This window comes from Prionailurus bengalensis, chromosome B2 (genome assembly GCF_016509475.1).
Source record: "Prionailurus bengalensis isolate Pbe53 chromosome B2, Fcat_Pben_1.1_paternal_pri, whole genome shotgun sequence".
NCBI lineage: Eukaryota > Metazoa > Chordata > Mammalia > Carnivora > Felidae > Prionailurus > Prionailurus bengalensis.
Genome location: NC_057349.1, coordinates 99,211,115 through 99,226,391, shown reverse-complemented (window position 1 = coordinate 99,226,391; position 15,277 = coordinate 99,211,115). Strand labels below are relative to the sequence as shown.

The 15,277-nt window shown below is 37.7% G+C and overlaps 2 protein-coding genes across 2 annotated transcripts in view; one reads left to right on the top strand and one right to left on the bottom strand.

Moving 5' to 3' along the window:
* Positions 1-15,277, bottom strand: part of CDC40 (cell division cycle 40) — a 59,397-nt gene that overhangs the window by 41,160 nt on the left and 2,960 nt on the right. The window contains exon 2 of the mRNA XM_043592097.1: positions 4,498-4,584. Within this exon, the coding sequence (XP_043448032.1) occupies positions 4,498-4,584 (87 nt within the window). The remainder of the gene's footprint in view (positions 1-4,497; positions 4,585-15,277) is intronic.
* The window catches only part of METTL24 (methyltransferase like 24), a 170,126-nt gene that overhangs the window by 153,678 nt on the left and 1,171 nt on the right, over positions 1-15,277 (top strand). The window lies entirely within an intron of this gene.

The window sequence follows — 15,277 nt, the reverse complement described above, 5'->3', positions numbered from 1 at the left end:
TTGGAAAAGATCACCACAATTCATTTTTATTGGGAGAATACCTCAATCATGTAAGACATAAGCAGAGTTTATTACTAAAACAACATCTTTTACTAGTATGGGTTCTATGACCTTGGGCCTCAGTTTCCTCATCTATGAAATAAAAGAGCTGAACTGTTCTAAAGTTCATTCCAACATTAATATTTATAGCAGCCCTTATGGCCAGATTTCTAATATAAACTAGGAACTTTTTTTTTCCGTTTAACTTTGATGTTTTTCTATTCCTAAAAGTACTATTATTTTATTTTATTTAAAAAAAATTTTTTTTAACGTGTATTTATTTTTGAGACAGAGAGAGACAGAGCATGAACGGGGGAGGGTGAGAGAGAGAGAGGGAGACACAGAATCTGAAACAGGCTCCAAGTTCTGAGCCGTCAGCACAGAGCCCGACGCGGGGCTTGAAATCACGAACCGCAAGATCATGACCTGAGCCGAAGTCGGATGCTTAACCGACTGAGCCACCCAGGCGCCCCAAAGTACTATTATTTTAAATCTGAAAATCTCCCTGAAACTTACAGGTTTTACATGAGTCTAGGAAAGCTAACAAGTACATTTTTCTCTAAGTAGATCCAAAAAGGATTGAGTGAAATGAAGAAAATCAGTAGACTAAAGCAACGGCTATTGTATCTTCAAGTTCTATCTATAATTTGAGAAAGCTTATCCAGATACTAGGTTAGACCACTTAGGAAAAGTCCTCGGTTGGGAGGGAAAAATAATATTTTATAAAATAAAGCAGTCAATTCAGTTAATTTACTGAACTAGCAAAATCCAAGACGTAGGGGTATAATGTGCAAACTCTGCAACGGTCTACAAACAGGTCTTCCAGCCACAGAGCAATTGTGAAGAGTGATGTGAACTCACATCCCCAAATACATTACCTGCTGACAGTAAACCCTGAGACTTGGTTTCCTCCCTATAAAATAGGGATTAGAGTACTAATAATAACATGGGTTATTGTAAAGACTAAAGGAGATGAGGTATACAACTACATAAATCTCTCAGGGATGCAGGATACAGTAAGAAATGGTAGTTTTATTTCTATGACCACTCTTTTCCATCATGCAAATCCTTACCAAATTAACCTTCCTAAAAATTCAGCTTTAATTATGCCGCTTTAATAAGAACTTTAAAGATCTATGTATCATCTATTAAATCAAGACCAAACTGTTTACATTGGCCAGAACCCTGTGCAACACCATGCAAACTATCACTCTAATCTTACCTCTCTGTTCTCCCCAACTGACAATGACTAAAGTATTCCTTCCTGTTCTTTAAATCTTTTATAATTTGGCTAATGCTACTCTCTTCTGCCTGGAATCTTTCCTCATAAAAGCCTTTCTAGCCATCAATGCCAGTAATAGTAACATAAATAACAGTAAGGGCTGCTATTTATTAAATGCTTACTCTGTGCCAGAGTTTCCTAGGCATATCATACATTAGTATGTGTATCCATATAACTTGGTAAAGTAGAAATTATCTTCATTTTACCCTTGAGAAAACTAAGGTAACCCAGGGTCACACCAAAGCTAATAAGCAGTACATTTAACCCCAAATCTCATGTTCTTAACTGGGACTTTACTGTTTATTTTAAATTCAAGTGTTTTTTTTTTAAATTAATTTACTTTTAAATTTATGTATTTAAATTCAAGTTAATTAACATACAGTGTAGTACCGGTTTCAGGAGTAGAATTTAGACATTCATCACTTACATATAATACCTAGTGCTCATCCCAACAAGTGCCCTCCTTAATGCCCATTTAGCCCATCCCCCCACCCACCAACCCTCAGTTTGTTCTCTCTGTATTTAAGAGTCTCCTATGGTTTCCCTCCCTCTGTTATGTTATTTTTCCTTCCCTTCCTCTATGTTCATCTGTTGTGTTTCTTAAATTCTACATGAGTGAATTCATATATTTGTCTTTCTCTGACTGACTTATTTTGCTTAGCATAACACACTCTAGTTCTACCCACTTTGTTGCAAATGCTGATTTCAAGGGGTACATGCACCCCAGTGTTTATAGTGGCACCTCTCAACAATAGCCAAACTATGGTAAACACACAAACATCCATCGACTGATGAATGGATAAAGAAGATGCGGTATATGAAATGGAATACTACTTGGTGATCAAAAAGAATGAAATCTTGCCATTTACTGTTTATGTTTTTTTTACGTTTTTATTTTATTTTTGAGAGAGAGACAGAGTGTAAGCAGGGGAGGGGCAGAGAGAGAGGGAGACACTGAATCTGAAGCAGGCTCCAGGCTCTGAGCTGTCGGCACAAAGCCCGACGTAGGGCTCGGACTCATGGAACCGAGCTGAAGTTCGGACACTTAACAAACTGAGCCACCCAGGTGCTCCAGCCATTTATTATTTTAAATACTACTTTCTCCATGAAACTTTTTCTTATCTTTACAACCAGACACAATCTCTCCTTTAACCTGAATAGGACTTTAGGCATTCTAGGAAACAATCTGGTCTCTATCGTTTTAGTGTACGTGCTGCCGAAGCGAGCATTCTATCTTTTAAAATAACACAAAGCATATCCTCTCTGGTAAACAGTAGCTTGAGGAGAGGGGTTATAACTTGTTTCTAACAATGGATTCTCAAAATATGGGAACTTGAATTTCATCCAGCAAAGTTCCTGGTGACACCTTTCCATACTTTGCAAATTAAACAGATCCCAGTCATAAAATTCTAAGTTAATTATCTATTATGTAACAGACAATTCATTTGGCAACCAGGAAAAATTGTAATTTTTCTTCACTTTTCCCTCTCATCACTCCTTTCTCAAACTGGTGACAAGCATCAGTGTTTGTAACATAAACTAATTTATATATTGAATGGGAGGCTCCCTAAAACAAGAAAAAAAAGAACAGATCATTAAAGGATTGGTAATCTCACAAAGACAATGATACGCCTAATGCCTCATCAATATCACCAAAAAAAAAACAACTTCATCTTTTAAATTTTGAAAACAGTAATCACACAGCAATGTATTAGTTATGCACAGGACCGAAACATTTAAGAGAAAGAGACTTCATATAAAATGCACTGACATAGGAAGGTCACAGGCGCGCGTGTGCGCGTGCGTGCACACACACACACACACACACACACACACACACACACACACACACTACTTCCAAACTTTCTCACTTCCTGAATTTAGTGGCCCTATTTTATTGAAGTACTTTTCATTTAAAAAAATCATGAAGCATATATGTAACATACAACCTTTCTTCACCGTGCCAGCTAAAGTGGTGCCAAGGGATATGAAACAGTCTATAGGTTCAAAAAGGACTTAAGAAATAATATAATAAAATTTAAAATGTGCTGCAGTCTCAGAATATGAGCATGGGATTTCTGCTAACTGGACAGCCGGAGAACCGCTACAGGGATGTCTAAATGCTAGCACTGACATCATCAGCTGTGCTACATTTTTCACTCGCCATATTTCAAGTGACTACAGAAACCTGAGCAGGCAGATTATATAAAACAGCTTTATGACTGCTTTATCAAAAAAAGGACAATGACTGTGTGCTCAAAACCAAAAAGTATTAAAAAGTACCTCTTTCTTCATTCAGCTGCAATAAAATATGGCTCCTCACCCCCATTTTAAAGCGCTTCTTACAGATCCTGCTACTGAAGGCTTACTTTTTTGTTTTATAATGACCATTTTCTGGCATCTCCATTTTCTCAGCCAAGCATTCTTTCCCTTTTTGAAAACAAAATACTATAAACTTCATTCTTCTACAAAGACTTTCCTAAATGGACAGTTTTCACTGTTTTCCTTCCTTCCTTCCTTCCTTCCTTCCTTCCTTCCTTCCTTCCTTCTTTCCTTTTCTTTTCTTTTTCTGCCTTTTTCCCCCTATCTTCTTTGTGCTTCCATCAGCATTAATTATCATCACCACCACCACCACCACCATCATAAGATGTCTCACACAGAGCAAGCAATACACCCGGTGACTACTTCTGAGCAGTGAACACATTAGCACGGCACCCCTTTTTTGCATTCATCACAGGAGCATTTGTAACCAGATGTTTCATAATACACTCCGCACTGATGATGCTAATAAAACAAGTTCTTTTTCCCTTATGGTTAATTTATAATACTCCCTTAACAATACTGAGGAAGAGGTTAACTACGTTCACATCTAAGAACCAAACATTTCAAAATGTCTTTTTGCAAAAGACAGAGTCCCATTCTATCAGATAGTTGTATGTTGGTAGACAAACATTAGCACATTTTTAAAGGTACAATTTCTTTTTTTTAAAAATTGAGATATAATTGACACATAACAAGACATGGTTTTTGAAAGTTTAAATGTATATTCTTGTGAGAAAACTCCAAAAAACTCACTGTTTATCTACCTATGTATAATTCAAATGCATTAGCAAAAGGCAGAATCTTTTTTTTTTTTTTTTTTTTAAGGCAGAATCTTAAATATAATGTTTTCTCACCTCAGGAGCAAACATGGTCTCATAGGTAGGATTATACTGAACCTCTTTGACTGCAGGGTCAAGGTGAACTCCGGTCTCCAAATCTTCCTAGAAGAAAACCAAATGAACGTTAAAGATCTGACAGACAAAGATTTTATTTTAGAAACTACATTAAGATCATACTAGCCAGCTTAACACTAATTTTATGATTATTACACGAGTACCATATGATTAATATTTCTAACAATCAAGGACTAATAGAAGTAATGTATATAGGTATAGAAGTTAGAATGCATAACAAAATTTTTTTCCTTTCAAAATACTGACTTTGTCTCATCTGAACATATTAAAAACTTTTCTAAATAAGCTAATAAGCTACTCAAAGACTTAAATTAAGAGAGTCCAACTCCTCTTTTTTTATGAACTCAAAACCTCCAGTTCCAAATTCAGGATAACTCCTTCTTTATTCACGAAACCTTATTAGCTATACCCAGATGGCACATGGTTCAGGACTGAAGAAGTGGCAGGACCCTAACATTCTAAATCTAAATCTTACACTCTATGCCAATGTTTCAACCGTCTTAAATTCATCCCCTAGCTTTAACAAACACAAAAATCTCATGTCCACCGGAGAATCACTGGTGATCTCTATTTTGTGTAACCCCAACACTTACAAATACCGTAATTCCCAAATTGGCATCTCTAGTCTGGACCTCTCCTCTGAACTCTAAAGACTTGTGTATGTGACCTTTAACTCAACATCTTTTCTCCCAGGATGCCTAATGGACATCTCAAACTTGATATATCCAAAAGTGAACTTCTGGTCACCCCTTCCCAATGACTTCTTCCAGCCTTACGTCTGCTCGCACAAAAACTCCTGGAGTTATCCTTGATTCCTCTTTCTCTTACATTGTACCTCCAATTCATCAGCAGATCCTCTATCTTCTACACACATCTAGAGTTCAACAACTTCTCAAGTCCTCTTTCATGGACATCTCACAACCCAGTTTATCAACTCGCACCTGGATTATTGCAATAGTCTCTGAAATGGGCTCCCTGCTCCTACCCTTGTCCACTCACAGCCTCACTCCATGCAGGAGCTGTGAGATTTTTAAAAAATATTAGATTATGTTACTCCTGTTCTAAACCCTCAGGTAGCTTCTCCACTCAGAGTAAAAGCCTAATAAAGGTGTAAAGGCTCATTACCAGTTGTTCTCAGAAGCTAAGTATGGTTCCCCTAGGTAGTGTTACAAGGCATTTTTGTCTTCCTGTATTGTTCTGCCTGATTATTTACATATTAAAAATGTGCTGTTCATACGTGTTTAATTTACACATTAAACAGGTAATAAATACCTTTCCTTTACTTATGGTACTCAAGTTATATTTAAAAATTTTTAAGAAAGTTACATATCATCTGTGAATTATACTTCAGTAAAGTGGAATTACAAAATTACTATTACAAAATGAGGATGTTTGAATCTAATTGGTTGAGAATTATCCTCCCCCTGAGATCCCAGAATGATCTGTACCCCCACTCGCCTCCATAAACTTCTGTATTCATCTAGTCCTGTGCCGATGCTCATTAATTCCAGCCTCACTGGCTCCTTTGCTATTTCTAGAATTCACCAGAGGACAATCCTGCCTCAGGGTCTCTGCATGTACTGTTCCCTTTTCTTGGAATGTTCTTTCCCTGGATATTCACATGATTGGTCTCTCTCTTTTTCAGGTCCCTGCTCAGTTTTTCCACTTTCCTCTTACTTTGCTTTATTTTTCTCCATTATATTTTTCATCATCTGACATGGTTATTTATTGTCTGGATTTTGAATGCACAAATGTATCTTCGAACCCTAAAATTATCCCTATCACATCACCATCTTTATTCTGTTGGTCTTTTGCTGATGTGACATACATCTGTCAACACAATGCATAACACAACTCAAAGTAATAATCAAAAAACATTTTTAATGTTTATTTATTTTGAGAGAGAGAGAGAGAGAGAGAGAGAGAGAGAGCATGTATGTGCATGTGCACACAAGGGAAGGGCAGACAGAGAGAGGGAAAGAGAATCCTAAGCAGGCTCGGCACTGTCAGTGCACGGGCCGCCACAGTGCTCAATCCTCAACGTGAGATCATGATTGAATGGAAATCAAGAGTTGGATGCTTAATTGACTGAGCTACCCAGATGCCCCTGAAAAATTTTTTTTAAAGGTGAGATATCAAAAGGGTGCCTGGGTGGCTCAGACACTGGTTGAGTGTCCAACTTCGGCTCAGGTCATGATCTCACAGTTCGTGAGTTTGAGCCCTGCTCTGTGCTGACAGCTCAGAGCCTGGAGCCTGTTTCGGATTCTATGTCTCCCTCTCTCTCTGCTCCTGCCCTGCTCACACGCTGTCGCTCTCTCTCAAAAATAAATAAAGATTAAAAAAAAATTTTTTTAAGGGTGAATGATGCTGCAGAAGAAGCAATGCTGCTGACAAATGAAGATCTGGGAGACTTAGAATGACTAATGACAAAGACTAGGAAACTGACCAAAGAAAATAATACTGTAGGCACACAATTATTGTTCCAAAATTTTACCACTTCTAAAGCAACCCTCACCCAAAGCAGCCAACTTAGTTTTTCTACTTCTCAGAGATAGAGTTCTTCAAATATGACTCCCTTAAACTTCCATCCTCTCTAGTTTCAAAACTGTATCTTTACCTTCTCTTGTCTTTCTCATGACTTCAATCTCCACCTTAGATTTTTATCTGCAACCTTGACCACACGCTTCGCCTCTGGATCCATATATGCAACTGCTTACCGAACTGCATTATATGGATGTTCCATAACATCAAACACTTTGTGTCCAAAACACATCTCAATCTGCCATGCCTCTACCTTCACTCACTAACAAATAAGGCACAGAATCTTGATTCCGTTTCTGAAATATTTCTCCAACAACTCCGCTTCTACAGTCCCTCTCCACATCCCTGTCTCCACTGTTCTAGCACAGACTCCATCATATCTTGTCTATTCTAATACCTCCCTATCTGGTTTAATACACTCCCACTTTTGCCATATTAGACAAATTACTGATTTTTAAAAATATCAAGTACTTGCATCTATTCTGTGCTGTTGGCAATGTCACACTCTTTGTTCCTTATTGTATATCCCTTTATTATCTGATAATATGTCATCTTACTTTCTCTTATACCTTTCCTCCTCTTGGCTCAGGAAAACTGCTTTTCCATGGTCCTAAGGAATGTTGTACATAATTCCTTATAGCAATTGTGATACTATATTATTTGTTGCACATGACTTTTACAAAGATTTTATATCCTCACTGCCTAGAATGCAGAGAATTTAGTGTATGTTCAATAAATTTGTTAAACTGAAGAAAGAAAAGTCAAATCCATAGAGAAATTAAAGAGGGTTAAGGCTAAATAATGATTGCCAAATCTGGCAATTGCATCACAAAAAAACCTTTGCCAGAATGATTCTGGTAGTGGAGTAGATAGAAAAGCAGTCGTGAGAGACAGAGATATAATTAAGGATTTAGAAAAAGAGGACAGTAATAGTTTCTACTCTCTCAAGACATTTGGCAATAAAGCAGAGATGGGGTGCCAGATTGAAGGATTTTCAAGGTAAAATTAAGTTTGTTAGCTCCCTCCTTAAAAAGAGACTAAGCTGAGATTTAGTCAATTATAAGCTACAGGATAGGAGAGGGTAGGGAGAAACACATGAAAAGTATGAGGGGAGGGGTGCCCGGGTGGCTCAGTCAGTTAAGCGTCAGAGCCTTGATTTTAGCTCAGGTCATGATTTCGTGGTTTTGAGCCCCACACTTGCCTCTGCACTGACAGTGTGGAGCTTGCATGGGATTCTCTCTCTCTCTCCCTCTGCCCCTCCCCCACTTGCATTCTCTCTATAAATAAATAAATAAATAAATAAATAAATAAATAAATAAACTCAAAAGGAAAAAAAAGAATGAGGGAATAACCAATGGTGTGGTTATCCTGGAAGAAGTGGGAAGGAAAAGAATCGAGGACACAATTGGAAGGTTAGCTTCTGAAAAGAGGAGAGCCTTCTCTGAGATGAAACAGAGGTGACAAAGGATGGGTAATGGGTGATAGATGTTTGGAGCCGGTGGGAGATGTTGGGACTCATAACTGATTTTATTTTCTTTGAGTAGTTGGGGGCACAGGCCTCTTCACAAACCAAGTATGGTAACTCCAAATTCATTTATTGATTCAACAAATATCGATTGGGTGCCTCCTATGTGCCAAGCATTGTTCTAGGCCCGCAGAAGCAGATAAAGCTCCCTGACCTTGTGGAGCTTAGAAAGTGGGGGAGACAGATAATAAGCAATATACTAAGTGAATTACATAGTTTGCTGGAAGAGGGTAAGTGCTATGAAAAAAACGGGCTTAACAACATTAGTGCTGACTCACGTTATCTCATGTAATTCCTACAACACTTCTGTGAAGTAAGTATTAGCAACATTAAGTCGCTTACTCCAAGATACTAATAGAATAAATGGGAAGGGGGAAATTTTCAAGTAACCACAATGAACGATATTAAAGAGACACATTAGCAACAAACGAAAAAAACCACTGGCGGGCTATCAGTCAGGGTGCTTAGCCACCAGCAGCTAAACTCTCACAGACTGATTAAACAATATTGAATCCTTTCTCTTAGAACTGCCAAGAAGGGTGGAGAATCAGTTTGGGGAAATAGGCGTAAGTGAGGGTGAGTATACAGATGGAATCACAATTGAAAATCAATCCTACCACAGAGCCAGTCCACTGAGGACAACAGTTCGCCATTACTGAACATCACCACTAAATGACTGTGGCTGCCACTGGACACTGCTGTTGAGACTCGTGGCCTGAGAAACGAGATGTTGGCTACCACTGCCACTGAAGATACTCTCTTTCCTTGCTTCTTTGTGGAATAGCTTTAGATTAGAATTTAAGTGAGTGCATTTGTCTGCTGAGCCCAAGTTACTGTCCTGAGCCTTAAATAAAATGGAATTAGGAGAATGAGAATCTGGGCTTTCAGGCTCTGAAGGTCGGGGCAGCAAGGGCTGTTCTTCACATGAAGACTCTCAAGGAAGGGGATTCAAATGTCGGACCATCTAAAGAACGATACGTATACAGTTGACCTTTGAACAATACAGAATTAAACTTATATACAGATTCTTTTCAATAAATAGAGTACAGTCCTGTAAGTGTATTTTTTTTCTTCCTTATGGTTTTTTTAATGTTTCTTTGAGAGCGTGCACATGCACGTGCACACGCAAGTGGGGGAGGGGCAGAGAGGGAGACACAGAATCCAAAGCAGGCCCTAGGCTATGAGCTGTCAGCATAGAGCCCAACGCGGGGCCTGAACCCTGGAACCATAAGATCATGACCTGAGCCGCAGTTGGACACCCAACTGACTGAGCCACCCAGGTGCCCCCTTCCTTATGATTTTCTTAATAACATTTTTTCTCTAGCTTCCTTTATTGTAAGAATATAGTATATAATACATATGCCATACAAAGTATGTGTTAATTGACTATTTACGTTATCAGTAAGGCTTCGTCACCAGTAGGCCATTAGTAAAGTTTCTGGGTAGTCAAGAGTGATAGGTAGAATTTCAACTGGATGGTGTGGGGGAGGGGTTGTGTCCCTAACCGCTTCCTTATTCAAGGGTCAAGTGTATATTACCCTAAAATGCACAATAGAATCTTCACTGATTAGAGATAGTATCTGCCTAGTGTTGAATAGTAAAACTCAGTACGATAAAATTAAAAAGTCATACACAAATGGCTTCAACTGCATAAAAACTGAATTAAATGTGTCTCTCTCAATATTTAATTCTAGTATAAACTGCTTAAAATAACAAAGCTTAGCCATATTCATGCCTCCCCAATGTATTTTATAGAATACAGCTGCTAGAACCACTTTTTTTAAGTTTATTTATTTTTGAGAGAAAGAGACACACAGCACAAGTGGGGAGGGGGGTAGAGAGAGAGAGGGAGACACAAAATCCAAAGCAGGTTCTAGGCTCTGAGCTGTCAACACAGCCTGACGCAGGGCTCGAACCCACGAACCATAAGATCATGACCTGAGCTAAAGTTGGAGATTTAACTGACTGAGCCACTCAGGAGACCCTAGAACCACTTTATAATATAGTTTATCACATTTTTCTAAATAAGGGTATTTTAACTTTGAATTATTTTGAATGCAGTACCATGAGATGGCAAATTTTAAATTCAAATTACAACTTAAAAAGAATTACTCTTTATAGGTACAACAGTGGCAACTAATAAAAAATATAAATAGGTCTCAGTCTGGTTCCTGCTAAAATTATAGAACAAATTGGACAACCCTCCAGAAAGTGAAGTTAGTAATTACAACATTTGATTAGAAAACCTTGGACAATACCACAACCTTGTTTTAATATCCATGAGGAGTTCAGTAATAATTAAGCACGCAATTAAGATTACCACAGAATTACAAAGGATTTCTATTCCATTTTAATTATCCATAAAAATTAAAGTACAGTGAGTGAAGGGCACCCTATGGGTCAAATAAGTTGAACAAGTTATCTTCTCTTGATTCAAACAAATTTGAGAATAAAATGAAATAGTATTTACTTCTGAGTCCTTTTCACATTTTTTTACTGTTGCACAAATAAGAATATAGATGTGAAAGCACTTTGTAAACTATAAAGCAGAACATAAGTATTAATCATTACTATGAACTATTTATCAATTTATAGTATAGGTTTTTTTCCCCGAAAAAGTAGGAATGAGTAAACTTTCTAAGATGGAAGTTTAAATGGATGTCATAAAAGAATAGAAATTCACATAAAGATATCCTTTGGGTTTGGCCCTTAACAAATGCAGAGGAAAAAGGTGATCTATTTGAGGCTCACGAGTAAGATCACCCAAAAAGAAATTTTAAAATATGCTCAAAATTAGAGGCAAAATTTTCATTTTACTCAAGTTGGCTACGCCAAAGCAGGGAATGCATTGGGGAAAGGTAACATAGTCATGGACTGAAATGAGAGAATGCCAGGTCTGCTTTTTTGTTTTTTTAATTTTAAAGTCAATAACAAACAACTCTTGCAACCCAATAGGGTTCATTACATGATTTCCAAAGTGCAAAAATCTGATAGTGCTGCATTGAAATACATTTTTAACCAGAAAATAATTGTTGTCACACACTGGAGAACACAAATATGTTTAACTGGAGTTCTAGAATAAGAGAAGAACAGGACTAAAATAGTATGTGGAAATAAGAACTGAGAACTCTGCAGAAACACTGAAAGATCCACATTCCAAACCAATGGATTCCCAATTAAAGAAACTCTACAAATTCTGAGCAGGACAAACAAAAAGATATCCACACCTGGGTATCCCATAAGGAATCTAAAGACTGAAAGTACGGGGGCTCCTGGGTGGCGCAGTCGGTTAAGCGTCCGACTTCAGCCAGGTCACGATCTCGCGGTCCGTGAGTTCGAGCCCCGCGTCAGGCTCTGGGCTGATGGCTCAGAGCCTGGAGCCTGTTTCCGATTCTGTGTCTCCCTCTCTCTCTGCCCCTACCCCGTTCATGCTCTGTCTCTCTCTGTCCCAAAAATAAAAATAAAAACGTTGAAAAAAAAAAAAAAAAAGAATGCTACTTAAAAAAAAAAAACAAAAAAAAAACCCTGAAAGTACACCCCAAATAAAAGGGGGCAGAAGGTAAGGGCCTTAAAAGCAGTCCAAGGAAAAGAGAACAGCTACAATGACAGCTGACTTGTTATCAGTAACAGTGAAAATCAGAAAATAGAGTATTTTAAATATGTTGAGAGAAAAGAACTGTCAGCTAGTAAATGAAACTTGGTGAAAAGATCCTTCAAGAAAGATGGTTAAATAAAAACATTTTAAAGACAAACGAAAACTGCAAGCAGTTGCCACCAGCTACCCCTCACTAAAGGACATCAAGTATGCACGATAGGCAGAAGGCAATCTCTTTGCATATGAGATACAGGAATCGGCATAACTCACTGCCATCTTCTGAAATTTAAATATATATAAAAAAAATACAGGACAATAATAGCTAAAGTAGGGGTAGTGGAATGTTAATAAAACTGCAGTGTTCTAAGGTTCTTGCACTGTTCAGTAAAAAGTAAAGATATTGATTAATTCAGATGTTTTAATTTCTAGGGGTAATCAAAGAGCAGAAATGAGGGCATAATTTACAAATGGGTACAGGGAAAAAAAAACCAGAATGATAAAAAAAATCAATCCAAAAGAATGGATGCCTAGCATATTAATTTTCTATCTTCCATTACCTGTATTCAAGGCTACACTTAAAAAAAAAAATATTGCTGGGGCATCTGGGTGGCTCAGTTAGTTAAGTGTCTGACTCTTGGTTTCAGCTCAGGTCATGATCTCACAGTTTCATGGGTCTGAGCCCCCGCATGGTGCTTGCACTGTCATTGGGGAGCCTGCTTGAGATTCTCTGTCTCCCTCTCTCTCTGCCCTCTCTCTGCCCCCCACTCGCGCTGTGTCTCTCAAAATAAATAAATAAACTTAAAAAAAAATATTGCTATGGCTGCACCTCACAACTTCTGGTATTATTCTCCTTATTATTCAGTTCAAAATATTTTCTATTATTATTATTTTTGATTTAGGTCCATGAGCATATTTTGGTCCATGTATATGTGTGTGTGTGTGTGTATCTTTATATAAAAGATATACACACATATACATATACATACACACACACACACACACACACACACACACACACACGTATGTATCTTTTTCAGGCAGGATCCACATCCAGCGTGAAGCCCAACAGGGGGCTTGAACTCACAACCCTGAGATCAAGACCTGAGCTGAGATCAAGTCAGATGCTTGATCTATTGAGCCACGCAGATGCCCCTTTGCTCAATATATGCTTTTTCTATCTTACTTTTGATCCTTCTGGAAATCTTAGCAAGCATGGCAAAAAGAAAAAAAAAAGAGAGAGAGATTCAAAGAAGGAAAAAAATACTGTCGTATTTGCATCTGATAGGACCACAGGACTATGTAAGTAGTGAGATCAGTAAAAAAAAATTAAATAAATAAAAAATAATGCTACTTATGAATATATTGCATAAAAACATGACACACCTAGAAATACCTTCAGCAAAACTATGCAAGATACTTACGGAGAAAATTATAAACTTTGGAAGAAATTAAAAATCTAAAGAAAACCTAAACAAATAGATAGAATATTGTCTCCAAATTGATCTGTGGTTCAATGTAATCAAACAAAACCCTACCTGGGTGTTAGTAAAACTCTACAAATCAATTCTAAACTGTATTTAGAATTACAGGGGCCAAGAACAGCCATGACATTCTTGAATAACTACAACAAAAAGGGGTTAGAGGAATAGCCTCACCAGAGATCAAGCCATATTATTAAAAATGTTCACACCATACACAATAATTAAATCCCTGTGGATTTATGACTTAAATGTAAAAAGCAAAAATCTAGTGCTTCCAAAAAACAAAAAGGAAATTCTTATGACTTTGGGATAAGAAAGGATTTCTCAAACAAGAAACACAATTCATAAAAGACTAACTTGATAAGACTAGACAAGTAAACAACTATTTATCATGACAGTGAAGGAAGTGAGGAGACAAGCCACAAGCCAGAAAAGATATTTGCAGTACATATAACTGACAAAGGATATTAGGCAGATATACAAAGATCTCCTACAAGTCAAAAGACAACCCAAGTCACTTGAAAAAGAAAAAAAAGTCTAATCACCAATAACATATATGAAAAGATGTTCAATCTCATTAGTGTTCAGGGAAATGGAATATTAAAAACACTGAGTACGTTTATAATCTTGTCAAAATGCTTGCGATTCATCACAATAGTTAATCAAATACAGATGATCATATCTGCATGCTTCACATCTCCTCCCTTGGTCATTTCTCTATCACTACATTTACTGTGTGTAAGGTTTTGTTTGTTTTGCATACAAGTGTTGGTTCACAAACAAATGATAATTAATGTCCCTTATTCTCTCATCATAGAACCTTCATCAACTGGGGGGGTGTAGCCCCAGTTGTGTGCTCTGCTTCTAATGGACCTCTGGTGCCTTATGTGACCTCTCTTCCCAGATTATCTTACTTCACACTTGAGTTGATTGAACTAAGTGAGTTCTAGAGACATTCCATCACCCCCACCCAATAAGTGTACATTGATTCTCGATGTACATGCTTTCTCAAGACTTTCTTTTTCACTTACTCTTTCATTCATTCTCTCACCAAATATATTTCCCTTAATCTTGTATACTAGGCATAGGAGACATGAAAATAGACACAACCATGTCTGGTCCTTAGGGTCTGACAATAGTCCAGGGTAAAGAAAAAGTGAACAAGTCACAGCAATGCAGCAAGTGCTACAACTGAGGTACAAAGGGGGCTGCTTGGACAGAGGAGGGAACGTGTGCACTGAGACTGAAGGACAGAATTTGGAGGCGGAGGGAGCAGAAGGCATGAGGAAAGAGATTTCCCAGCAGAGAGACTTGTATGGCCAAAAAATCTAGAGAGGGGAAAAAAAAAAAAAAAGGCTTTTGGGGCTTTATAGAGAGTTCAGCATGGGGAAATGGCAGGCCTCATGTTACACAGGAACTTGGAAATTATCCAGTAGCAACATGGTATCTTTGGGCAGAGAAGTGGTACAACACTGGAATTTACAAAGATGACTCTGGGCACACTGTGAAGGAAAGAATGGGATACGGAACTAGGAAACAAGAAGGAAAAAGTAGAAAGACCAGTTAGAGGGTTGTTAT